Source organism: Etheostoma spectabile, chromosome 20, assembly GCF_008692095.1.
Source record: "Etheostoma spectabile isolate EspeVRDwgs_2016 chromosome 20, UIUC_Espe_1.0, whole genome shotgun sequence".
Taxonomy (NCBI): Eukaryota; Metazoa; Chordata; class Actinopteri; order Perciformes; family Percidae; genus Etheostoma; species Etheostoma spectabile.
Window position 1 is genome coordinate 3631553 of NC_045752.1, and position 27938 is coordinate 3659490.

General features: G+C 41.0%; 1 protein-coding gene across 4 annotated transcripts in view; it reads right to left on the minus strand.

The window, feature by feature from the left end:
• Positions 1–27938, minus strand: part of fndc3ba (fibronectin type III domain containing 3Ba) — a 103142-nt gene that overhangs the window by 6607 nt on the left and 68597 nt on the right. For all 4 annotated transcript variants that reach the window (XM_032499780.1, XM_032499781.1, XM_032499782.1 and 1 more), the window contains exons 9-24: positions 26893–27044; positions 26727–26786; positions 26462–26600; positions 25895–25948; positions 25448–25572; positions 24278–24452; positions 23698–23784; positions 21788–21923; positions 20043–20114; positions 17283–17401; positions 16952–17057; positions 16053–16225; positions 15258–15371; positions 14674–14823; positions 12339–12619; positions 7435–7659 (exon numbers count right to left, since the gene is read on the minus strand). In XM_032499780.1, the coding sequence (XP_032355671.1) occupies positions 7435–7659; positions 12339–12619; positions 14674–14823; positions 15258–15371; positions 16053–16225; positions 16952–17057; positions 17283–17401; positions 20043–20114; positions 21788–21923; positions 23698–23784; positions 24278–24452; positions 25448–25572; positions 25895–25948; positions 26462–26600; positions 26727–26786; positions 26893–27044 (2168 nt within the window). The remainder of the gene's footprint in view (positions 1–7434; positions 7660–12338; positions 12620–14673; positions 14824–15257; positions 15372–16052; positions 16226–16951; positions 17058–17282; positions 17402–20042; positions 20115–21787; positions 21924–23697; positions 23785–24277; positions 24453–25447; positions 25573–25894; positions 25949–26461; positions 26601–26726; positions 26787–26892; positions 27045–27938) is intronic.

Genomic DNA, 27938 nt, shown 5'->3' on the forward strand with positions numbered 1-27938 from the left:
CACACACACACACACACACACTGCATCCTTGGTTCAGAGCCAAACAGCTGACCAATTAATCCCAACAATGAGCAGAGGAGGACAGGGAGGTTATTAACACAAATGCCAATGTTGGAATTTTGTACGGGCCTGTCATATTTGCCTTTTGTGGTGTTACTGAGATGCTTGTGCTGTTCCAGATGCACACACAGCAAAACACTGCTTTGATTGCACCAGTCACAGCATCGGTTCCAGGAGCCTGCAAGCCTCAATCTCACACAGAAAAGCTAACATTTTCTTTGGCATTACATTGTCTAAAATCTTTCTTTTCAAAAGCAAGTGGTGCCTTGAAAGCATCTTTTTTGTTGAGCAAATAGTAAAAAAAGAACCAAACATTTAGCAATGCACAGAAAGCTAACTAACAACGTTATCCACTCAACATGAATTAGTTACAGAAATTGCACATTATGGCCAAAATAAATGTGTGCAATTGTCCTTAACCCTCATGTTGTCCTAGGGTCAAACTGACCCTTTTTTTCCCTTTATCAGTGTTCTTTTTAATTCCCCAAAATAACATGATTGATTCCACACAACGCTCTTTGGCAAGTACAAATCTCTATTTTCATTTGGGGTGTCTTATTCCATTTTATAGCATTTGAACAAATATTGAAGTGGTTTTGAATTAGTATTGAGTAAAAGTTGACATATTCCAGTCTGGGATTATCCATCAACATACATTACTTTAATTTTAGTCTAAATAATTCCTAATTTCTGCTTTTGTAACTCAAACGTTAGGTATAATTTCATATAAATTAGGTTTACTGACCATAAATTCCAAAAATAACTGTAAAACTACAGTTAATAAGTTAGTGTTACGTAGTGTTGAAAACGTCAAAAAAAGTGACAAACATGAATATAAGCGTCAAAAGGGTTGAAAAAAGGGACAAAAAAAGTTTTTTTAAAAAGAGTTAAAAACATTGATAAAAAGCGTCAACAAAAGCGTTGATTTTTAATTTTGTCGGGAAGACAACACAAGGGTTAATAATGAAATCAATCATCATCACATTTGCACAGGAATTCTTTACACTTGTTGTTCAGTTTCTATACTAGTAAACGTATTTTAAGCAATCATTGCCTGATATGGATGTATCACGCATGGGTACTTATTGATAAGGTTAGCGTTAGAGGCCGAAGAGAAGAAACAGCTTGTTTTTAAATTAACTGAATTGTTTGCTGACGTGGAAAAACAGATGGGTGTACATAAAGAAAAAGAAAAAAAGGCCGGATACAAGGATTAAGTGATATGAGGAAATGAGGAACATTGAGGGAAGAATAAGCCAATGGGTGGGGTGAGTGACACGTGGGTAGATATGGATGGAAAAGATGGAAGAACTCAACCTATGAAAGGCTGAAGGACAGGAAGGTGGACGGAAGATGGACGAAAGGGTGACAGACAGCAATGGACGTACAGTATGGACGGGTAATTCATACAACAGCAGCTTTAGTCAAGCTCTGTCCCTAGTGCCTGATCTTCCGCCTGCATTCATCTTAAAAATACATTGTCAGAAGATCTGAGCCTGCTTTGCACTGCGCTGCCTGCGTTGCCATGGTGCCATACATTCCCAATACCCCTGCCAGAAGGAATTTGAAAATCAAACAAACTCAGCTTTTAAAGGGCACCAACGGAGTGAGGACAACAAGTGAATATAAAAAAGCCACGAGCGAGGGAGGACAGAACACGAGCAACAAGTCTGCATACGGGCAGATTAAGGGTTGAAAAAAAACAAGCTGCAGGAAAGGGAGGAAAGTAAAGAAATGAGATTCAGTATTGTGAACCAGAGAAAACAGCTTTGTTTATCATCGTTCAAACCCAAAAACAGGTGGCAGGGTGGATGGGAGAAAAACACAGAGGGTAAAAGATAAGGTGGGAGGAATAAAATGTATGAAAGAGGGACACAATATTCTCCTAACGATAAAATGAGATGAATAAAAAGGAAGAAGACCGTCCAGGGACGAAGAGAGAGATACAGCAAGAGACAGGGTACAGCCAATGTCAAAACCGAAATAGACAGTAATGCCATTTGGTTCAAAAATGACACTGATGAAATGTATTGGCAAAAATCTAAAATCATATGATTAAATTGCAGCTGGCTATTCAATATGTTTGTTTACAAAGCAATTTCAAGATTCAATATACTTCTCTAAGATACTATTTTCAAAATGCCCTTCCAATCTCCCTTGATACATTATGATTAGCGATGAAGCATCTGGTTGTCATTGTGATTTCATCAATGATAAAACTTTCAGCTAATTCATCCCAGTAGAGTATGACAAAAGAGCGCAAAGGGGCGCACACACACACACACACACACACACACACACACACACACACACACACACACACACACACACACACACACACACACACACACACACACACACACACAATTGTCCTGTTGTCTAACCAAAGGCTAAAAACATAAAGTCTTCTTGCCTCATTTCCTACCATTGCTATCCTTGCATATATAAACTCAATGCTTACTGTACACAACTAAATATTTCAAATCAATATAATAACAGTTTGCATTTTAAAGCTCTTTTAAAAAGAAACTCATGTTACGTAACAATAAACAGCACACACGAGTGAACAACTGTGAACTGAAAAAAGTAATAGTAATCAAATATTGGAATAATATGATAACTAAACTATTTCTAACCCCATTCAAATTTTAATTTAGGATTTTTTTTGCAAAATTGAATAATAAAGTATGTCATTGTACCGCTATTGTTTCTACTAATTTGCATATTCTGGTAGAGAAAAAATTAACAAATGTAAAACATGTCCTTGACAGGAAAAGAGATCATGAGTAACTGGCTAGTTAAGTTATTAGCTGCCTACTCATCTCTTTATGTTTTGAGGATCATACAGAAATGTGGAAAAAATAATCTTCCCCGCTAAAAGGACAGTGACCACTCCTGAAAGTCTACTATCAGAGAGCATGGGGACTGGAAGAAGAAGTAAAGTATAGTGGGACTAATACATTTAAGACTATTGTTGGACCAAACAAAAAGCTAACTCGGAAAACACAAACATCTCCTCTGAGTGGCTTTTGTCACTGAATTCCTAAGGTTTTCAGTGTCATACATTGTATCTACAACACAGAAAACATTTTAAAGTTCAGAAAGAAATGTGAACGATTCTGAAAACCAGGATGGACAACATAATGTTGTTAAAGGATAAAGAAAAAGAGTGGTACTGAAATGTGGACTGATTGTGAATAAATGCAGATTGTCAATGTCTGTTTTAACCGGTGTATGTGTAGGACTGTTAAATATAACATACTCGAAAATGCATATAAACCGAGGAAAGTATGGGAAAATCAGAAAAAAAGCAAATGTTTCAATTTACAGCCAATGCAAGGATGATTCTAAAAACTTACCATATGATTCAAATATGGTGCATACAGATATATGCAACACACACACACGCAAGCATGCTAATCACTGTGCCAATTAGGGTAAATAAAACACTCTAAACTGTGAAATCTGTTCTAATTTGGCTGGCAGGGTGTGTATTTGTGCCTACGTGCATGCCTCTGTCTGTCTGTCTCTGTGTGTGTGTGTGTGTGTGTGTGTGTGTGTGTGTGTGTGTGTGTGTGTGTGTGTCGGAGAGGTTAACAGATCACAGGTCCCCATCTGTTGCCGGCTGCACTCTGGACCATCCCAGGGGTACCATCTTGATGCCAGTCGAGCCTTAATTGAAACACTGATAGCCGGCCAACCAGAATGGTCGAGGGCTCGACAGAGGGAGACAGGGAGCAAGACGGTCTGACACGTGGGCCGATAGAGTTGCCTCTTCACAGCTTTTCAGTTTAATCATTTTCTTTGTTCCTCTTTTTTTCCTATTCCCACTCTTTGCTATTTCTGCTTGTTGGATGTATAAAAATACTCTGCCCTCCTTCCAATTATGTGTTTCACCCCCTGTCAGCAATCATGTTTTGCCCCTTCCCCTCCTCCTCCTCAGTCTTCTAATTCTCCATCTCCCCGTTTCTCTTTTTGTCACATCTGTCTGACCAGTCAATTAAATGGAGGGTTGATTGTTAGAGGCTGTATCCCGGCTGGCTCCAGATGCCCTCAACGTGACAACTCGCTGGTACATCTGGTTACTCCATACACAGAAAAACACACACACACGCACTAACTAGGCATTAATCCACACAAGCTCCCCCATCTTCTCTCAAGCTGCTCATGTTCTGTCTATCTTGATAGTCCTGATTTCATATATTTACTAGCTGTAGGTTAAAAAGTCTGAGAAATGTGGCGCGCAGGGTAGCGGAGAGGTTTAGAGAACACTTTCCGACGTAGTTTCAATGCCTGGTCGTAGCAGAGACTCCATATTTGAAATAGCTCCTAATCTTGTCTTCTCTCTACTAGGGCTGTAACAATATTAGTCCAGCAGCCCAGAGCCTTTTGATCAAATAAAAAAGGGTACCAACATTTGAGCACAGGGGCATACCGGGAATGATCTCTCATTTGCAGATATGGTCTGCCGGAGTCCCACTGCTGCTTTTGGCCCCTGGGGGCCTCAAAGAGGGCTGAAAAAATGTGTTCAAATCAAACATTCAAAAGTACCATCTCAAACCAATCTGATATGAACAGGCAGGTCACACAGACTGCTGAATGGCCCCTGCCAGCCAAATTATCCGCTGCGAGAGGCCCAGCAGACAACAATAAAAAGGGCCCCTGAGATATGGCCTTGATCAAACAAAGGAGGTACCACATGAAACCACCTATAAATGAAAAAACACTTCCCCCCGAACCTGACAATCACCATGCCAGACAAAGTACTTGCTGCAAAGGGCCTGCCAGACACCCTTCAAACGCAGCCCCAATGTACAATATCATACAATTGACATAGATTAAATGCTAAGAGTACTACTTTAAACGGTTTCTGACCCAATTGTGCACATCCGCAAAGTACAACCATCCACATGCCAGACACCTTTTCTGCTGCTTAAGTTCCACCAGACACCCCTGAACTACCATCCCCACATACTTGACTTTGGAGCAGACTGTAAATAGAGATGCAGCATCACCCACGAGGGCTATTGGTTCGCTCATTTACACAATGCAATAAGAAGACAGTGTATTACAGGTCAGCAAGGACTGTCTGCGAAAGAGTTGCGGAGACTGACAGGATTGGCGGCAGAGGAACAGCCAGCTGCACAGCTTCAGGCCAGCAGAATACAGAAGGACGGTCACCATAAGGATACCTTGATCAATGCAATTACAGACTCATGTAATCCCTTTTCTTCTCCAGCAACAACATCTCCATACCTCCTGAATATAGCTACGGGAAGAGCAGCATCACAGGAGGAGACCCAGGAGCATCAGACTGGAAGCCTTTCTATTGGCCATGAACTGTGTGTGACGTTCCAAGAGGAATGTGTGGCAGACAAAAATAGGTGGTGTAGTGAGTTTATACTTTATACAAACTATAAAGTATAAAACAAGGCTGAAAAATGTGCGTACGCCACTTCTCACGCAAAGGATATGTAAAAAACAAACTTGACGCGAGGATGTAAGGCCCTCCACGCAAACTCTGACCCCAGCGAACGCACGTTTTGGAGACAAAATGCGAATTGGCGACGCAGATGGTGAGGTGGTGAACTGAACAGAAAGCACATGTGGGAATAATGATTACTCTTAATATTTTCAAGTATTGATGCCTCACACATGTTTTTTCTCTCCATATCATGCACGTTATCGTGAACATAAATCAAGCAGTGTTATTTGCGCATGTACAGATTAATTATTGTTCCATAAACACCTTGTAAAATCCAACTCAAATCTTAAATCAAAATTCGTTCTTAATATTTAAATCGGTGCCGTCTCACTGTCACATGGTCCGCTATGAACCTAGGAGGATGAGATGGCCCGACTCCATGGAATACATCAAAATACCCTAGCATTAGATAACGGCAGAACACAGTGTAAATAACTAAATGTCTGTGCACATATAATCAAATGTCGAAGTCTGAAAATACCGTCATTAAGCTCTCGCACCATCGTTCCACTTAATGTCCTTGTTATTAGTCCGAACTTACTGTTGGTGACAAAACCTGCATGAAGAAAAGTGGGTTTGCCTTTTACACTTTCGTCTTCAAATTGTATCTCTGGGTGGGGGATATGGTTGATGCTGTGCTTTTTGCAAGGTGTCAACAAAGTGAACAAACAAAAAGTAAACAAAAAGTTTTTTATATAAATGTTATAATCTTTAACTTCAATTGTCATGATTCAGCATGATTCGGCGTTATTGCCAGCGTCATTAACACACTTATCAGCATTCACAAGCTGCTTTGTATTGACTATTTATGGTTAAAAATGGGCATGTACAGGGTGGTATAAGAGGCTGATTCACGTATGCACACTTAATGGGTAATCTGTGATTAATAAAGGGAACATTGCATACAGGTGTGCTTGCGCATGGTTTTATAAATCTGATTTTTTTTTTGGGGCGTACGCCATTTTTGGCTTTTGGGCGTATGTACACTTTTAGTAAGGATCCTACGCACAGTTTTATAAATGAGACACCAGGTCATTTTTTATAAAGATTGATCGCTCCATAAGTGACAAAACTAATTGAAGATGCTCTATTCCCATTGACTGCAATAGCCTACATGGAGATAGCATTCAAAATATTGCCAAAAAATCTGATAATGAGATAAAGATTCAGAAATTTACCACATCACTTCTACCCTGAGATTAAAATGTTTCATAACCATTAGTAGTTCTTTGCAGTACTGTTTAATGTAAGACATGTTGATGCACTGCGGGCTCAATTTTTGATAATTAAAGAATCTGGTTGGATCGTTTGTGGAGGACAGTCCGAAGATGAAGAGGAGCAATGTTGGTGAGTGATTTGAGAAAAAACTGGGGGAAGAGTAGGGTTTAATTAGTTTGACAGTTTTTGAGAAAAACAGAGTGATGGACTTGATAAGTCCAGCAAGGTTGAAGCACATGAACATTTCTGCTCAAATGGGCCTACATTTTGGTGAAGAATATTTCTTTTCAACTGTGCCACTCAGCGCTAATGGAAGTACAGCTTTTTTGCCCATGTTTTAAATTGTATCACACACTGTCGGCAAGCATAAAGAAGGCACTTCATCATCCACTATGCAGTGGTTTGTGTATGCCCATTGTTAGGTTACACATGTGTGTGTATACTTGATGTACGGTATATGTAGGAGCTGGTGTGAATGACTTCAAATCATGCAACAAAGCATTTACATTGATTGTGATGAGATGATGATGTGTATGTGTAAATAAGTACGTTTTAATTTTGTATCTTTTCTTTATCCTCTACATGTGGTCTGGAGTGAAATAAGATGGACCCCTTCTCAGTCTATATCATCAAGTTTAGATTAGTGTGTGTGTGTGTGTGTGTGTTTGTACCTGTGGTTCTTGTCCTCCATCTGTAGTGTGTAGACCATGTCATCAGCGAGCAAGGCACGGGTGTGCGTGTTGCTGGCATTTTCGCCCCACTTCAGCTTCAGGCTCTGAGGCCCCGCCGCTGAACATTCGAGGGGGGGCGGGGCTGGAGGGAGGGGGCGTGTCCTCACCAGTAGGCGTGGACTTAAGGGACTTGAGCCGATGGCATTCACCGCCTGGATGTGTACACTGCAAGAGAGGAAGAGACAGATTACAACTTGATCACGGCAGGTGAAATCCCCACGATTAAATGTCTTTTTAAATATATTGATCAAAAACTAGTTGATATTTTTGGGAAAATGCCTTTAAAAATGGTGTTACAGCAACATGTTTGTTGTGTGCAAGGGATCAAGTGCACGAGACAAAAGAACATGCACATAAATACTGGGTATAAACACTATATACTAAGTAACCTTGTGTGTTCTTAGCGTGTTGGCAGACCTATTTCTCTAATGGTGGGGTAATTTTCAGTGAAGAGGCTTATCTGGTATATTAGCTTTGACCCTGGTTCCCTTTGGCCATTACTATCCTCCCGTTAGAAGCAAATGTATTCTCCAGGATGAGACATATGTCTGGATTCGTTGGCCTACTTTTTTCCCTTCATTTACAGTACAGTTGTGTGCATTAAAAACCAATTACTGCTGCACAGCGTTTTATAAGATTTACTGTTTGAAAAGAATGTTTCAGGCTACAACTGGTTCTGTGCAATATGATTTAAAAGAAAACTTAAACTTTAAAGAGTGTGACCATTCAAAGATTCATGGCTCTCCAAAGACGAGCGCTTGTGCTAGCTGTGCAACAAACACCAAGTTGAGACAGAACTGCACTTTCGTCCTAAGAGAATGCAAAAAAAACTCCAGCTGGTCTGAACTAAATATTTCCCCAAATTGGAACACGAACATCCCGAGTCTGACCAAATAACTAACATAAACAAAATGCCACTACTGTTGGGAGAGCACCCCGAGAACTGCGGCGTAGCACCCGCCACACTTTGAGGAACAGTGAGCCACTACCCACTTGAATGGAAAATGTAATTGTATCTATGTGTTCCTATTAAAACATTGACAAATAACATTTTTTCTAAAACTGCACCAGTTTACATGACCTTCTCTCACTCAAAATGAAAAAATGCTCAGGTTACTTGACAGAGCTTTTTTGTACCAATAAAATCCAACTGAAAAAAAATTGTAGTATATCCCACACGTTTTACTTTACCAAAAGAAAACAGGTGTATTGTATGTAGGCCTATTATGGAGAGTCAACTTACATATTTATATATATATATATATATATATATATATATATATATATATATATATATATATATATATATACACACACACACACACACTGTATGTATATGTATAGAGACAGTTGCAAAGTTGACAGGACTGTATGTTGCTGTGACAACAGTCAGTGTGTGATTAGGGTACTTGTTCCAAATGTTTTTGAGGTGGTTACAAAATGAGCTTTATGCGTTTAAGAAGTTCCACAAGAACAACATGATGTGTGTGTGTGTGTGTGTGTGTGTGTGTCTGTACTGTGTGCCCTAGCTGCCTCTGTGTGTGCAATGTGAACGTTGTGTGTGTTGCTGTGATATTCCTGACTGTGCTGACGTGTGTGCAATGTAAAACAATCATGCAACACAGGTGTATATTTGACTGACAAAAAAATAAAAAATAATAATAATATGAGAGTGATAGGCTGGTCACCGGTCATGGCCGATCATCTGACAACAATGGTTTTGACCGGTGGCTGATCAACCATAACAAACACGTGCGCACACACAAGGACACACAGATCTACTGCTAGTTAAAAAGCACTTGCAGAAATTGATTTCTTCCCCTGCTGCCTTTCTTCTTCCAGGTATCCCCCTCCCTTTTACACCCTTTTTCTGTCAATGTCTGATCAGCTGATTAGCATCCGTATCAGAGGCCCTCGGCAAGCTAGCATCTACCGTCTGACATTCAATTGCTGATTCTCTGCAACTGTAACCTTTCATTATAATTCATGCAGCTGTGTGAGGACCAATCATAAAGGGCATCGTTAATCGGTCCGCGGGGTAATTAAGCATATAGATAAAAGAAGATGGCGGATAGAGAAGAAGGAAGAGGACAACACATGAAGGATCCTAGCTTTTGATGATGAGGGATTACATTTAGTTATGTAGAGATTTACATATCAAAGTTCAGTTCAATAGATGCAGCATTGCGTTTCATCATAACACAAAGAAAACTAAGGGAAAAGGTGCACAAAAGGTAGCACATCAGTGGCCGCTGCGCAACCACAAGGCTTGGGGTAACCATGTCCCCTGCTGAGAAAAAACACAAAACTTAACTCACACATCGTATGCTCAAAGTAATGACAGATTTTGCCAAGTTTGATTAAAATTTACATTTTGTGGTTTTGTTGTCTGTTCAAGAATGAACTTTTAGCACTGCTGCTTCAGTGAATCTGTATTTTGTGATGTGTGACTGTGTGGCAATTATCTTCTTAAGGTGTCTTTCCAGACTAAAGATATTCCACACAGTCTTTGGGGATTGAAAGTTATTGAGGCTTTCAATGAAAACATGAAATGTTATTAGAAAATACATTACTTAGGTGCTGTATGTGGTTTAGCTGTTCTATTAAGTCTTTTTTTAACAAACATGTTCAAGAGAACTATTATTGCTAGGGACAGTTCTCCCCAGCGTGGACAGACGAGAGGAAAAACACCTGAAGTCTAAATAATATTTATCAACAATAAGACAACCCGCACTAAAGCCCACACCGCCCCACTCCGAAAGAGAAAACAACATTTACTGCCGTCCTTCCCAGAGCTATTCACGCTAATGCAATATGAATAATATTATTTGAAGTGCCTCACTGCTGTAAATAACAACCAGAATTACAGTCATTGTCACACACACACACACACACACAAAACTCCCACAGGGAGACACAAACACACACACACAAGCATGCACACACACGCACATGCGCACACATGCACGGTGTTCTGAGTCAGTGGTAGGCCATTACGCAAGAGAGCAGAGTGACATTGGGACAAAAACAACCTCAGAATGAAAACAATGGTGTGTGATCGCTGTGCCTCTTCATATGTCACATGCTTACCCCAACCCCATTCAAAGAACTCACTACACCATCAAATGCACAAACACAAACACACACACACACACAGTCCAGTGATCACAAAATTGCTTATAGAAGCACGACAACATTCGGTGATTCAGATTACTAGTTAGTTGTTTACTGTTGCTTGGATATAAATGATCTGACACTCCTCATGCAAACATCATACAGGCTATCCCTAGCTAGTATATATAGCTAGCTAGTACTTCTTGTCCACCACTGATACCTCCTGTGTACCTGTGCTTTCAAACTCATGTATTATACTGTAGGTAACAAGATACAAAGCAAACAGATCCGTCACCTGTAGCTGCTTTAATCCTGTAAAAACGCCCACCACCAATCACAGCCTCGCAATCCGCTTAGAACGAACCAATGAAATGCCATCTTGCCCCGCTGAGCGTACTCTACCCTTTCCGTGCGTGCCTGAGATCACAGCGCTTCGTCGCTGCATTGCTAACAGTAGTTATGTTTGATTTAAACATCCGGTGTGATAATATTAGGAGTTTGCTCACTGGCGAATGAGACTTGAAGTAAAACTGCGTTCCTTTCTCCGCTCTGCTCTGAAGCAGCGATGATCGTGCATGTCTGTGTGTGGGTCAGAGCCCCAAGGGCAGGGAGAGGGTTTGGACAAAGCCCCAATGGAGATGCTACTTTCTAATCCTGCTAGCTTTTCAAATGACCAATGCCATGCCTTTAATAATGCAATATATTTCAGTTTGTACTTTAAGGGCCTTGACACATTAACCCGATAATCGTCCGTCGGACAGTCTGGCGAGGTCAGTGACTCGAGTCTATTCGGTGTGTTCCATGCCGTCGTCCATCTAGAGGGGCCCGGAGGGGGCCGTCGGCCTTTATTTTGGACAACCTGACGCACTCAGTCGGAAGGCCTGCACTGCCCACCAATTTGATTGGTGGAGCGCTAACCCGGAAACGAGGAGCGGGATAAGCGTGACTAGAGTCTCTCAAAATCAGAGTCAGCAACTGTGTGGACTATTTCCCGCTTAAAATGTTTTCAGAAACACATTTTGGTGAACTATTTTACTAAAATATGAGCTACATCCATGGAACAAGCCACCATGACAGTCTGCCTTTGAAACCAGACCTACTTGACGCATTCGTCCAATCATCTGCCAGTTTTCATCTTTGGGTGATAATATATATTAGCGCCGCCTGCTGTTATGGAGAGATCTCGTTGCTTTGTTGTGTTCCGAGGCACTTTTTTGACCAACTCGGGGAGACTGATCAGTCTAACTGCCTTTTCTACCGAGGGTCGGCCGTCTGGTTGGTGTGTCAGGGGCTTTTACATATGAAAGGGTCATAGTGTGATTACACATCACACTTTCCTTTGATCAGTACAGAACGTTTCAGCATCTTTCAAATCAGGTTTTTGGTTCTACAGCCAGGAACTTTACGCTGCAGGCAGCCGTTTTAAACAAAAAAAGCTCTGGAAACTGACTGCACACTACTTGTCAATGTGAGTTTATTATTCAATATGTCATACTGGTTTAGGAAGGAACCATGTTTCAGATGCTCTGACATCTGATGTTAATGGACATCTGACCATCAATCAATGTCTGAGGTAGTATATTTGGGTTTTATTTGTAGCTCATGAAAATCAAAATGTCAACCCATGATTTGGGGATCATCAACAATATATATCACACTTTATATCCAATGAAACATCAGTTTAAATGCTCCCCCCATCAGCCCTGCTGTCCACTAATGTATGCCAGTACCTGTATTCGCTGTCTGGCTGCAGGCCTGTAACAAGGTGACTTGTCCCTGATTCCACAGTGATGGATTGGTCGTCCAGGGTGATGATGTAGGAGGTAATCTCCGCCCCGTTGCTGTTCGGCTCATCCCACCTCAGGAGGAGGCAGGTAGATGGGGAGTGGCCTGACTCTGAGGAGGTCGGGAGGTCCAGGAGGTTGAGGGAGGAGACCGGGTCGGGATTTGTCGCGGGGGTCCGGAAACTCACCTGCTCGCTGTAAGGACCAGCACCTGCCTGATTCACTGCCTGAATTGGACGCAAAAAACACAGAGACTGTAAGAGATGAAGGAGATGAGGGAAGGGATAGGGGGCTTTGAGGGTGGAAAAGTTATGAAGAAAAGGTTGACAAGAAAAGCCTGATTGGCAAAGACTAAGATAGATGGATGAAGGTTAAAAGCAGCTAAAAAGAGAAGAAGACAAAGGTGACATGAATTGGCAGGAGAAAAAGTGACACAGAGCAAGCAATTGTAAAATAGAGGGGAGGAACAGACATAAAGAATGGAAGAGGAAAAGAAAAGCAGCAGAGGGGATGAATTCAAATTAGTTGTGAAAGACCGTTTGTCAATTTCCTCTGCTGTGTGACACATTGTTATGCACCTCAAGTAGCCTCTATCAAATGCCCTCTGATTGCTTTTGAGTTGTAATAGTCTACAGCATTGCCTCAGACAAACTACAGCGAGGAGAAAACACAGACAACATAAAGCAGCTTTTTAAAAATGCATCTGTTACATTTTGAAAGCTTGAACTAAAATAAAAAGAATTAAATGTTGAAATTGTCCTCTGCATTTTCTCTTTTTAATTTGCAACCATGTGCACTTTAAAAGCTGTTTTAAAAAGCAGGACAAGACAAGCTGTCTGTGAGGAGCGATGGATTTATTGTAATACAATGTAATATACGGTAATTCCAAGAACATGAGGACCACATTTACTATATAAAACTAAACTGAAGCCACTTTCCAAGAACTGCACAGCAACATTATTGTGAGTGCACATCAAGGAGTAGAAGACATGATTTGCAGTCTACAATGTGTGCTTAAAGCAAAGTATTGACTTACTACTCCATCGTGGCAGTAAACTATCTGCATACTTTAAAGAAAAAGTTATATTTCAGTAGTATTTCTGATTTATCTTCACGTGTCAAATATGCTTTGGCGAGGCTTGAAAAACTATTTTTTTTATACCTTATCATTGTGCCAGTGTCAGGCTATTTCTAAATGTATGTCAAGTTATGAAGAATTAACATTGTTACAATAGGTGAACCTGGTTCACTGGTTCATACTGGTACAGGACACAAGGAGTCCCCGAGAGTTCAACCAGCCAGCCTCTTGCATGGTTTGTCTATCTGTATTATTATTACATACATGAACACACATGAACACACAGAAATACACAAAGACAAATCATGTGCACACGGAAACGCATTGACTAGGACATTAGGATGAACTTGGTGCTATCCTCTAAACTATTATTGAGCCCATAAAGAAGTAACCCATAAACCATGCTGTTATTAGTTTTATAGCTTCAGAAGGTACAGAGAGAGAGAGAGAAAGAGAGAGAGAAAAGAGAGAGAGTGTGTTCAAAAAATACATGGAGAAAAAGAACACTTATTTTTGCACCAGATTAAGAGTCAGAATGCAAATAAAATCAATTAGCATCCACCTTTCACTGGCCTCTGTCAGTTTGTTTGTGTTTCTTGCTTTTGAGGCCCCCTTCGCTGACATTTGTACTAGGGCTGCACAATTACACGCAATTTGATCAAAATCGCAATATGAATTAGTGCAATATCCAAAATGCAGGAAAAAACAATATTTTTTAAAAGGCAAAATATGTGTCAGACCATTCTAAAATAAAGTATTGTGGTGACATCTGGCCTACAAATCCTATCCTACAGACTAAAGGAAAACATCTTTGTTTGGTACAGATCCTCGCAAAAAAAAAAAAAAATCACACTAATATTTTTCAATGAAAATTACAATTATAATGCAGAAATTATCATTCTCTCCAATATCGTGAATCATATCACAACCGCAATATCCGTCAAAATAATCGCAACAAGATATTTTCCTAAAATCGTGCAGCCCTAATTTGTATGCAAGTGGTTGCTTTTGTCTGTGTTTTTGTGCATTTGTCATGCTTGTGTTCATGTGCATGTTTGTGCACGTCTATGGGTTTCTGTATAGTTTATGTGCTTTCTTATTTTTTTGCACGCAAATGCAGTTGCATCTGCGTGTGGGTGTGAAAAGGTGCATGTGTATTTAATACCTCTAGGTAGGTTTGGAGTGTATGTTTGTGTGTGTTACCTGTAGCCTGCAGCAGAAATCGGTGGCTGGTGTCAGGTCAGACAGTTCACACTGTGTGGCAGCTCCACAGTAGATGAGCTCCATGGGTTCGTCTTCCCTCGCCCACTCCAAACGATACTCGGAGATATCAGTACCCGAACCCTCAGGACTCTGCAACACACAGACAGACACATACTCAGCTCAGGGAAAACAATGGGAACTTGGAATTAAAACATATTGCCATAAATCAGGAAATATGTTGCCACATTAAAGCAGACTTAAGGCAACAGAGGGATATACCACTAGATTCAATTTAAGATACAACACCAGAGAATTTCTTTTAATTTGGATACATCCTCGGGGATGAGTTGGATTGATAAAAACAAGCTAATCTCCTAAGTCTCTTGTACACACGAGGTAGACAGGTTTAAAACAGCAGCTTTTTTGGTCAGTAAAAAAATAAAAAGGGAGGTTGGGCCTGTTTAGACAGCTTTTAAAAATGTGGCCTTTTTCCTCTGTCTGTCTGTCCGACTTATGCTTTATTTTCCCATAAAATAAGGGTTTCCTTTGATAAGTACAAGAGCGTATCTGTGTTTTTATCTCACCTCCCAGTTGAGCGTTACGCAGGTGTTACTGGTGAGAGTGATGAGTGGCGCCCCACACTGGCCAGGAGGACCCGCTGCAGTCGTCACCTCTGTTGGCTCGGAGTACGCTCCGAACTGAAAGAGAGAAGGAGACACCACACTCACAATGAGACATGTGTTCGATCTGACCTAAGCGGAAAAGACGGCACAAATCACACTGGGTTGTCAATTTAAGTGTGTACATGTGACTGCTGTTTCTTTTTGTGTGTCCTCTGCATAAGTGCAATGATTTTTTTTTTTAAGTGTGTACTGTGTTTGGGCCGCCATTTGATCAGCCAGTCTGAGTGCTAGTTCGCTCTCTCCTGTGTGGATGATCAAACCAAGCAGATGTACGCTTTGGAACATTTATCCATCCAAACAAAGGCTGCGGTTAGTCTGTCTGGGACACTCTGATCTATTAGACACTGGCCCTTTGTACCTGCGTTTACGTGTGTCTGTGATTCTGGCTACAATAACATAAAAATGTATTCAAATGGAGTTGAAGTTTTTTTAAATTTGGATCATGTTAAGAGGTTCCGCAGTTTATGTACTTGATCTGCTGAGTAGACTTAATGGCCTTAAGAACCATTAAACACAGAATTGCATGCTTGTAAAGTAGAAAAATGACAAAAGATTACTTTTGTACATTTTGAAAAGCTTGTTCCAAGTTCCCTGTTTTATCAGGGAAGTCCTTTTTTATGGTTTTTATGATCTTGCCTGGCAAATTACTAGTTGATGTTTGTTTTTTATTCGTACTCCTGCATCTGAATTTCTCACCCCAGCCTCGTTGGCAGCCCGCAGTTGGAAGCTGTATGTGGCACCAGGCAGCAGACTACCAACAGTGCATTGCAGCTCCGACCCATGGTAGACCTCTGCTGGCTTGGTGTCCCCCTCACTCATCTCCAGACTGAACACACACTCCTCACATACTCCCTCAGAGACAGGGGGTTCTACAGGGAGGGAGGGAGAGAAAGAGAGAGAGAGAGACACAGAGAGAGACACAGAGAGAGACAGAGAGAGAGAGACACACACACAGAGAGAGAGACAGAGAGAGTTAAAACCATCTGTAAAAGAAAGACAACATATATGATGATATGATATCTTTTATGCATAAACTTTAAAAGCTTTGCTCAATATTATGTGTAGTTTCAGACGTCATGCGTTTACAGATCGGTTCAACAGGTGCATGTCTTAATCCCCTCCAAGGGATTCTGTCTTCTACCAGTGACTTCACTCTGTTTGCAGTATGGTGAAAATAATAAATGATGGAGACAGATGGGAAAACCCTCCAATACATTATGTCTGACCTTCAACTCGAGCCAGTAATTGCAGCAGCGCTGCCTGAATTGGAGCTCATTAGGGCGGAGGCCAGCTGTATTAAACTGGTTAAACAAGAAGTTCCTCAGCGTTTCAGGCTGGGAGACTTTTGCCTGCCAACAGATAACAGTACTAATCTGCAATAATGGGCAGACATTAGGGGAGTTAAGTCAGATGTGACGCTAGGTTAGGCCTTTAATAGGCTAAATTAGGGCTCAATTAGGCCAAAACATGGTTGACTACGGTTTCATTAGAGATGGCTGGGGAAATGTATAAAGCAGCCAGAAGGTGATTTAGCCTCCTTACATGAAAAAATTCATATACATTCTGGTAAATAAAACGCGTATGTGTGCACTTACCCCATTCTAACTGCACTTCCTTGTGTTTGGCTTTACCCACAATCCTTGGCGGCTGGCAGGGCCCTGGTGGGACACTTAGTGTACGAACCGGAACACTAACAGTGCACTTCAGGAGCACAGGGAAACCACAACAAAAGACAAGAAACTGCAGTTATAGATCAGTTTGAAAAATGACTTAAATATACTTTGGTACATTTTACTACATGCGCATCATTCATTGCTGCAAAACTCATTTGTAAAAAAATTAAAAGTTTACAAGGTTACCACTCTGAAGCTTTGCTTGCAAGAGTGTTTGTGTGTGTGTGTGTGTGTGTGTGTGTTTGTGTCTTACCGGGCTATGTCCTCCCGTGGTGATGCTACACACACGTAGGCGGTAGAAGATCCCAGGTGTGAGGCGCTCACACACACATTCTGTTGCTGGACCACTGTACGCTACCTCCCACTGGCTCGCTGCATGCACACACAAAACAAATGAATTAAGCAACCCATCGCATACATGAGCATTAGTGCATATACAGAATTTCCTGCTGTTTTGTATCTATACTACAGTCGACCTAATTATTTTTCTGGAAACAGAACCCCATTGACCTAATAGCTACAGCTGTAATTGGGTCTTACAAGTTCGAATTTGTCCCGAATGTGGCCCGAGCCCGACAAGCACATTTTGACTGACAGCTCTTTAAAAGCCCAAACCCGTGTACAGCCCGACATTATTCAAATGTGCGCACGCACACAGCTCTTTTGCATTTTGTCAAGAATGAGTCATTTATATAGCCTGGTCCAAGCCCGGCGGGTTTTGGGCAAAGATCTTCAACTCTAAACTGCACACCGCTTTGTGGTTGTTGTTTTTATTCTGTTGATGGATTGTGTGGTACTGTGAAACTTATTATTTCAACTGTAAAGTTGCACTTGTGTTATGCAAATATAGGTCCTGTTTATACCACAGCACAGAAAGCAGTTTTACAGCAGAACGAGCATATATTTGGATTATGTATTGCACACACCTTAGTTATTTACATACTCTGACAACAGCTACTTACTTCTTCACATTTAAAGTATTCTTTGGTGAAGCTTGAAAAACCTTTTTTTTAATATACCTTATCATTGTGCCAGTGTCAGGCTATTTCTAAATGTATGTCAAGTTATGAAGAATTAACAATGTTACAGTAGGTGAACCTGCACTGGTTTATAATGGTACAGGACATAAGGAGTCCCCGAGAGTTCAACCAGCCAGCCTCTTGCATGGTTTGTCTATCTGTATTATTATTACATACATGAACACACATGAACACACAGAAATACACAAAGACAAATCAAGTACACACGCAAACGCATTGATTAGGACATTAGGATGAACTTGGTGCTGTCTTCTAAACTATTACTGAGTCCATAAAGAAGTAACCCATAAACCATGCTGCTATTAGCTTCATAGCTTCAGAAGGTACAGAGGGGGACTTGTTGCTGTTTAGTTGTGTGTTTGTTCTTTAGTAATATGGATGTATTTTATTTTTCATACCAATGAAGCAAATTGAAATTGAAAAAATTGAGAGAGAGAGAGAGAGAAAGAGAGAGAGTGCATTAAAATACACAGAGAAAAAGAGCACTTATTTCTGCACCAGATTAAGAGTCAAGAATTCAAATACAATTTTTATTATCAACAATTTTTCACTGGCCTCTGTCAGTTTGTGTGTGTTTCTTGCTTTCAAGAAACACACACAAACACACTGTTCAAGTCAACTCTGTGTCAAAGTGCTGCACACCAAAAAAAAAGAGCAATGAAGCTACACACACAAAACACACTTAATACTGTAATGAATTACAGCAACCATAATGAGATGAGTCAGGACCAGCCTCAGAAGTCACCACTGGTGCAACTTATCGAGAGGTAAGAAGGTGAAAAGGGCACAGAAAAAGGGAAGAGATGTAGACAATACAGGGTTTTTTCCTGATTCGGGGGGGGGGGGACGCACGACAGTAAGCAAGATCTGTCCGGTATAGTTGTTGTGGTCAATTGCTCTTAAACGCATTTCGAGATAATTTGAATCACTATATTTTATTTTCAATTGTTTTCATTTGTTGTCATTTTGGTGCTAGTGATTTTCCTTCAGGGCTGGCTAAAACCTCTTTCCTATACAGACCAGAGGACAGGCAAACATGGGCAAAGAACAAACAATATTCCATCAAGGCAAGAACAGTTTGGGTGATATCATATCAAAGATTTCTGTATTTTATGTTTTGTCTGTGCTTTTCTCACTGGTTTAAAGTTGAGTATCAGTCTGAAACAGGTTATTTAATGTACTTCCTTGCATAGATCAAGAACACTAGACTCTAAATCTGATGGAATTGGTGGGTTGTTGGGTCTGTGTCAATCAAATCACACCCACACAGGCCCGATGAAGCACATGAGGTTTTACAACGTTAAGCTTTTGATAAATAACTAACGATAAAACTAAATATTAGTCTTGGGTGTGAAATGCTATAGGGAAATACATTTGTAGCCAATTAAGCCAGTTAAGCTCCTTACCTGCTCCTGAAATGTTTTTTTATCTAATAAAAAGAGATCAGACATATCACATCCAGTCATACTGACTGAAAGGCACAGAGTTCATTTGAGTTGCAGACAAGCCAAAACCAATTACATCAATCCACTGGACATGGGGTTCAATGTGTGCTGCCGTTGATCCTCTTTCATTACCAATGAAAGAAGACACATGAGCTTTTGACGTTTCATTCTTCTGTTCCTTGATTTTCAACCCTGGTCTTCAAGAAACAACTTACTCCTCTTTCTTTGATGTGACTGAATGAATACTGAGAACATTTGCTTCCTGGGGGGCAGATCAGCAGAAATCTGAAAGATCCTGTGTGCCAAATTGCTGCTAACAAAGAGTGAATTATGGCCGCTGTTCTTCTGAGGAGGGTAAGTGAGAGAAATGGATGCATAGAGAGAACCAGCACAGGGGAGAGAGGACGGTTTGGTACATTTTGAGCTTTCTTTTATAAGACGGTGGACTAAAAAAAGCACTCAAATTAGCTGAATGTGTGGCTGGATGGATGGATGGACGGAAGCAAAGGCAGATAGATATAAGTGTACCTTCAGAGCATCCCTCTGAGATCTCTAGCAGGTACGTAAGAGCTTCTGAGCCCCCGTTGTCCTGGGGAGGATCTGTTGGAGGGAATAGATGGGGTCACTTTAGTTTGGGTTATTATCACACATAAACATTATGAGCTGGAGAACCACTCACAGGAGTACGTGTTAAAACATCTCACATTTCCAGCATGACCTTTAAGGCTTCATGAAAAAATATAACACACATTCATAGGTCATCCGTTGAGACTTTTCATGAAATTTAGCATCCCCATCCATCTCTAAGGACATTGTACAATAATTCATAAAGCTGTGGTAGCTTTACTTTCATCCACACAAAAGTGATAATTCTCTCAGAGCACAGTCATTCAGCTCCTGCCAAATTTTTCAGTAGCAAGGGAACTGGTAAGAAATTGTTCTAGTTTCTTTTATTTCTGTATTAATCTGCATAAGGACATTTTTAGAGAAACTTTGTGGTGGTAACAATAAAATAATACTCTACAATACTATTGGGAACGATTTATTCTGAAATCATAGATCAATTCTAGCACTAGCGGAAACAACTTACTTGACTGTGCCTCAGCTTATTCTTATTGTATCAACACTGTTGACATAATTACAGGTAGGCACACCCACACAGCACATAATGTAGACTGTAGTGCAGCTATATTACTTTAAAATGGTTGAGCTGAGCTGGTGTAAAACTCCCACTACTTATAACGCAATAAAGAAGGTGTTTTTTTTTTTCATTGTTTAGCACTCTAAAAAGTTTTGTTTTTCTAGATTTTTAAGTCAAATTAATATCGGAAGGGTGATCGAGAGATACAGCATGATCTGTGCCGTTTTACAACATTTGTAAAAAGACAGGATGCCCTGACTCCTGCAGCACTAACGCAGGACAGATGGGTGATAGCAGACATTATGACTTGTTATGGACGCTACTTCAGTTTCATGATAACACTCCAGAGGCAGAAGTCGTCATTGATTTTCTATTTTCCATGAATACTTGTGTTCCGCTATATGCTCTGCTAGATTTGATTTTTTCATTTCAAGTGAGCATGTGTGAGCAACTGTCACCACTCCATTTTGAACATTTCCTAGTATATTTTCTAGAATAGTACTACACTGACTGTCCTTGAATGGATACCAGAATATGTTAAAACCTTTTCCATTATGCCAACGACAAATTCAGATAATTGTGAAGCCTTGGCTTATCTTTTTTGTCAATTAATGGACTAAAAATAGTATCCCAGCACTGCAAATTATTTAGTTCTTACCAAGATAAAAAAAAAACTTTCTTATTTTAAGTGTTCAATTTTACACTATAATCTTAAATCAAGCAAGCTTGTCAAGTGAAATTATCTTGCTGCATGGACAGATAATTTTTTTTGAGTACCTTTTTCCTCAGATTTAGTGTTTTTATCTTGTTTTTAGACACCCATTTTTTGCAGTGAGCAATTTACCAAGCACTTGTTGGTTAAAACTATTAGAACAAGTCCAAAATTGGGGGGGGGGGAAAACATATTCATTTAAATGCATCTGTAAATCAGAAGGTGGGTAATGTATGATCATTTAAATTTGAATTCCAATTCACTTTTGGTGGTTGTGTTATTACAATTCTCTGTGACTGTGTGCATTTCCACTTGCATCTTACTGTTAGAGAATGTGCAACCATTGGGTTTTAAGAATGTTGCCCATCTCTGTGTTGGTGTAAGGTAAATGTGCATACATGTGTGGGTCTGTATCTTTACCCCATGTGATGGTAAATCCGTAGGGCGTTACCGCGGTGACACAGGGTGTAGATGGAGGGCCTGGTTTGTCTGGATTGGTGGTGCACACCAGCACTTCACTGGGACTGCTCTTTCCCTCCATGTTCGATGCTATGAGCTGCAGGGACGGGAATGGACAACATGAAGCATTAAAAGGAGGGGCGGTGTAAGGTTAATAAAAGAAAATGGAAAAAGCGAAGAGGAAAGCAAAGAGGGCAGATAGGCAGTATAGATAGAAAAGATGGTATGGTAAGGGAGAGAAATGGAAGAAGGAATAGGGTAAAAGAAGAACCAAAATGAATAACGATGGAGTGTAGGACAAAAAAGAGGCACAGTGAGAATGGGAATCTATCGAGACGTAAAGGAACTGTCCTGATTGATAGGAGCCATTACTCTCTACTCCTTCACCTGTGGTTATCATGGCTCCACTGCCATCATTTATCTTCAGCTAACTCCCTCCATTACCCCATTCCGTGGAAAATCAATCTGCTTTGTTTCCAGATGTTCACACCGGATGAACATCACAAAGAACACAGAGGTCCCTTTGTGTGTGAGCATGTATGTTTGTGTCGGCCGCTTCAACTAACAGTGCGAGTGAGGACAGCTGCGCGCATGTGTGTGTGGGTGTAAGTCCATTTAAGGTGCACCATAATACATTGTTGACAACGAGACACACACTGGAGGTCCCACATTATTAATAATAACCACTGAGAGATCGACTGTGAGTAAAATTTGTTTCACGATGTCCTCACATTATGAACAGCTATCACAGCTTTCATTTGAGCCGGTGTTCTCTACTTTCTAATGGGCAAGTGAATTGCCTTCTTTCACAACAGGTTAAATTGCAGCCACTTCTCTGGGAGTAAAATGCTGTATTCCTTACTACAATGATGGATGCTGTCATACCACTGACGACAACTGACTCACTGAAGACACCTGGATAGGCTGGTATCCATAAAAACACTTAACAGAAAGAGAACATCACTGAATGGAAACGGATCGAGTAAAAAGTGAAGATTAAAAGGTAGACAAGATGACTTAAGCTGTAGCTACGCACTGTATTCAAGAGAACACCTGAAATCAAACAACATGTCAAAGAGTAAATGCAGCCTTTTGAGGGTTCACTTTAACCTACTTTGAATGACATATTATTTATTTCAAGTTTTTATCGAACATCCTACATAATAAATCCCACTCAGTGCATACACCAAAGCAGCTAATGGTAATCAAGCTAATTATTGTCCATTTCATGTCCGCAACACATTTAGGTTACACACCAAAGAAACATTTGCTTTAATTTGAGTAAGCTAAATGAGAATATTGACGGTACTTCCATGTCTGTACAGTAAATATGAAATTACAGCCAGAAGATGGTTGGCTTAGCATGGCAAAAAGCTTGTAAACGGGGTTAGAGCTAGCCTTGCTCACTGTAAAAAAATAAACCTACCAGTACTTCTAAAATCTGTACAACAATAAGTCTGAGAAGAAGTTGTAGTTTTAAGGGTGGTTATGTGTCAGAATATATCTTAGCCGAGTGCAAAGATTTCCTGGAGTCGTAGCTAAGCTAACTGGCAGCTGGCTGTAACCTTTGGGTCTTATCATCTAACTCTCAACAAGAATTGTAGCTATTAAAACTAGTCCCAAGCATATTTGTTGACACACATGATTTGTTGATCTCCCAATCAATCGCAATGTCTCTGGTTGGATTCCAGCTGTGGGAACAGTTGCATGCAACAACCCACTTCTCTTTCCCCCATTTCTAGTCTGCCTCCTTTACTGTAAAAAGGCCAAATGCCCAAAAGAAAATGTTATTATTCCAAAACCATATTAATGCAACACAAACGCCCTAAAAAATGAACACACACCAGCATCCACATTACGTTGTCACTCACCCTGAATTTATACTGTGTACTCCTCTTCAGGCCTTGTACAGTACAGGTCAAGTTTTCTCCAGTGTACTTAGGATGAAAGTCTGTTCCCTGTAATAATACAGATACATTGTCAGTGTATTGTACAGTGTACTGTGAGTACTGTGTGTACGAGTGTTTTAAGCGCACATTTTCAAGCATATGGATGCAATAAATGCTGACTTTTACATTGTACTGTACATGTGTGTGTGAGGGGGAGTGTGTAGGAACATTTGGTGCAATTCCCATTTTATATAAGTGTTCAATCATGTAGTGTGTTTCTTTGTGTATGCTTGTGTATTATAAGAAATACGGCTCTGTTCATCTGCTGTACATTACCCTTAAACTATTTTGCAATGCATCATGCAAGGAATCTTTTTATATTTTCTCCTCTTTCTCTTCTTGTGGGATTTGAGTGACTGTCAGCCCAGAGCTCAATCACATGACCCAACTGAAGGTTTCACAAAACCAGATTACGCTTTCAAGTTTTACTATGGTGGATTGTGTGGCTCCCACCATGTTGTGGTTATTATTATGAATGGTTTCAGATGTGTGTGGTACTCACGCTGTTGTCCTCCTGGATCTCAAGTGTGTATTTGAGCTGATCATCGCTCGGACTGCCCTCAGGACGCCCCCACTCCAGGGTCACCCAGGACACCCCCGCCCTGACCAGCCGCGGTGCCAGAGGCAGAGCAGGCAGGGTGCCCATGGTGTAAAAGACCACCTCTGTGCTGAAGCCACTGCACAAAACAACATTTCCATTTTATTTACATGCTTGCTTTTATTTAAAATGCTGAAGCAAAGGATTCACTTCTTGGATCATTACTTTTGTGGGAAAGGGGACTGCAGTGCAAGAGGTAAGGGAAGCTGTGCATCATGAATTACAAATTTAGCAGGGACAGAGAGAGGAACCTTTTTCGAAAAGTAAAAGGAGCGGAAAACGTGAATAAGAAAAGGACACTGACATTAGTGCTCATTTCAAGGGAATGAAGAAGTAGGTGCGGGGATGCGGGTAAGGACGGGGCTGTGGGGAGCTGCCGGTGGAGATGGTAAGAAGAAAAAGGTTAAAGAGGCGCCGTGACAGGGGAAAAATAGTATAAAAAACATGTTAGAAGCCAGACAGAAAAAAAAACAGAGGAGTGGGGAAGGCTAATTTGAGAGTTGCAGGAGGGAAAGAATTTGAATGTTTAGCCAGCAGCAGGGCTTTGAGAGGTTGGAAAGAAAGTTAAAGTCAGAAAAATAGCTAGTATTCAAAAGCCAGTGTGTGCCAGGTGTTTTTGTGCCAGACTGTGTGTCCATGGCTTCAAAGGGCAATCAAGCTGAAGGATGCATTGAGGCCGCTTTGAGTTCAGCCCAAGAGCTAATATCTCCTCCCTCACTCTCGCTCCCTTCCATCACCTCCTCCCTGCTCCCTGTCAACCTAACGACTGCAGGCAAGATGCTCGCCGCCATAATGACAAAGAGGTGACAAGAGGAGAAAAGAAATAGAGGGAAAATAAGGATAGAGGAGGAGGACTCCTGTCACATGCAGAATAATCGACGCAGTGGACTGCTGCATGTCAATTATTAATTATTATAAAGCCATTCTTCTGCAGTATATGAACAAGCAGCAAGAAAGAGTTATGGCATCTGCCTTCGGTGCTATTCATGTTAATGTGTGCATGGTTACTTTTTTCACCTGAGTGAATGTGTGTATGGCACATGTGTTTGTGTATTCAGAAATAGGCAAGATTACCTTGAGTCAATGTCGTTGTACGCAGCCACTCTGAACGTGTAGCCACAGGCGGGGAACAGTCGTGTCAGCTTACAGTGTCTCTGGCTCCCAAAGTAACATTCTCTGAAAACACTGTTCTTCTTTCCCTGAAGAGGAGAGAAGTGATGAATGCATAGATGAAAAAAGAAAGTAAGATGAGATAAGAACAGGGGGGTATGATAAATTGTAAAAGGAAAAGAGTTAAATAGAATAGACAAAGAACAAAAGGAAAGTGAAAAAGTACAAAAGGGAGAAGGAGAATGAGAGTGAGAGGACTGACATGGATTGGAAAGGCATAATTTAAACAGTTATTAAATCTTGTCTGAGGAGCTACATGGTAACATCCGTTTTGTGACATCTGTGATAGGCATGAAGTGCTTCTTTCTTTAAAATAAAAGGGGAGGCGTGACAGATGAGAGACAGACTCACCTCATCCCACTCGAGCAGGTAGTTTGTGATTTTGGATCCGTTGTCGCCTGAGGGCTGTGGATGACAGGGAAATGGACGGAGCGAGGCGCACAAGAGACAAAAGAGAGGCAGAAGAATTAGCCAAGGATTACGGTATATAACAATAAGACAGACAAAATACCCGCCGTGTTGTTATGATTGGTCTCATATCCTGTCTGGATGACTGATGTCACTAATTACGTGTGCAGGGAGAAGGTCAGAGAGGCCAGAGGGATGCACCCTGACTCCATTGTGCAACATTGCAAGAATGTCTCTCCAATAGGTGCTGTAGGGGCTCATGAAGTCAAGCTAGGTCAACCAGGTGAAGCATAGCTGTTTACTTTCATCAAAGAACGCAGATCTCTTGTGTGTCACTGTACAAATGAAGTGTGGTAGACACATAAAGTACCCTGAGTCTTGTTTCATTTATAATAATTCAATCGCAAATGGGCCGTCAAAACCAACTGACACATCATAAGTCACTGGGATGCTTATAGGGGTAAAATGTTGTTACGGTATGTCTTTGAGATGAAAAAGGAGTGGCTGTACCTTCCACTGTAGGGTGAGGGTGCTCTTGGTGCGGTGGGAGAGTTTCGGGGATAACGGGACATCGGGGGCGCTGCAGTGTGTAGTGAACGATCCGGCCTCTGAACACGAGCCTCGAACAGAGTTGTACATTGCCGACACCCTAAAGCAAACACACAAGATATCTAAATGTTCACGGCTAAATGAAAATGAAGCTAGAATCTACACAAAAGGTATGAAAGCAGTATAAAAACACCACATCCAAAATGTCCTCTTGCAAAGTCCTTACCGTACGTGGTAGTCTGTCGCTGGCCTTAGGTCTTTCAGGTGGTACTCCAATTCTTCGCCACTGACACAAACAAAGCACAAAAGTCACACTAGTGTACTTTGGCCATTTCTTGAGGTGTCTTAGTAGCTGGTGGCGTATTTTTTTTAACTTGGAGTGTGTTCCCTACCTGTATATGAGGCGATACTTTCCGTCTCGTCCCTTATCTGAGAGAGAAACCTCGTAGGAGCAGGACACTGGCATCCCGTTACCATGCCTGTTCACCAGTCCTGCCGGGGGGGCCCAGGCCAACCTAGCAGCCCGTGCCTGCACATTGGACACCTATAAGACACACATAAGCATACATACTGCATGTTATATATACAATGAAACCAAGTACGGTTTCACAAAATGTAGTGTGGCGCTTGGTTAGCAGCTGTACGCAGGACAATTCATTTTATAAGTGATCCTTTCTACTCTATTCTAGGCAGCATTAACTCAACCCTCATGATTGTGTAGGTAAAATTGTTCTATCGAGGTGTGTGTATCACTTTAAATGTCTGTCTGTCCATGAATGTATTTGGCTCTGTATGTGCGTGTGTAAAGCAATGTGTCATTAAAACCATTAGCCCACACTCCACTGCTCTTTCGGGCTCCTGCACATCCATTGGGACAAGAACACACGAGCAAATTAAAATGAACAAACACAGAAAAAAAAGTCTGTGTGCCTGCAAGTGCCTGCATGTTTATGGGAGTTTTAGTTGCGGCATATGGTGGGTGAGCCAATTTAGCGTGATTTAGCACAGTCTGCTGCTATTCCAGACTACACATCCACTGGGTAGGCGATGAATGTGCCTTGAGGGCACTGGAAACCACAACCATGCCTAGACTGTCTATGAGGAAGACAGACAGGAAGAGACAGAGAGACAGACATGTCATTTTATTGAGAGTTTTGATCATAATAATTGGGTTTAATGAGATTGCATCCCTGTGTCCACATGCCTGAGAATGCCTTTGTCTTTATGGCAATTTATCCACAACTAAGAGCATTGTTTTCACACTCGTTCTGTCAAGACCTGAATGTGAATGCAGCAACTGTTTCATATGTGTCATGAGAAATAAACAGTGACAAAAAGCTGAAAGAAAAGGACACAAAAAAGTTAAAAAGGATGAGAAACATAGATGAAGAATGGAGGACAAAGGAGTTGCATGACAGCACCTGTTACACAAAGGCAG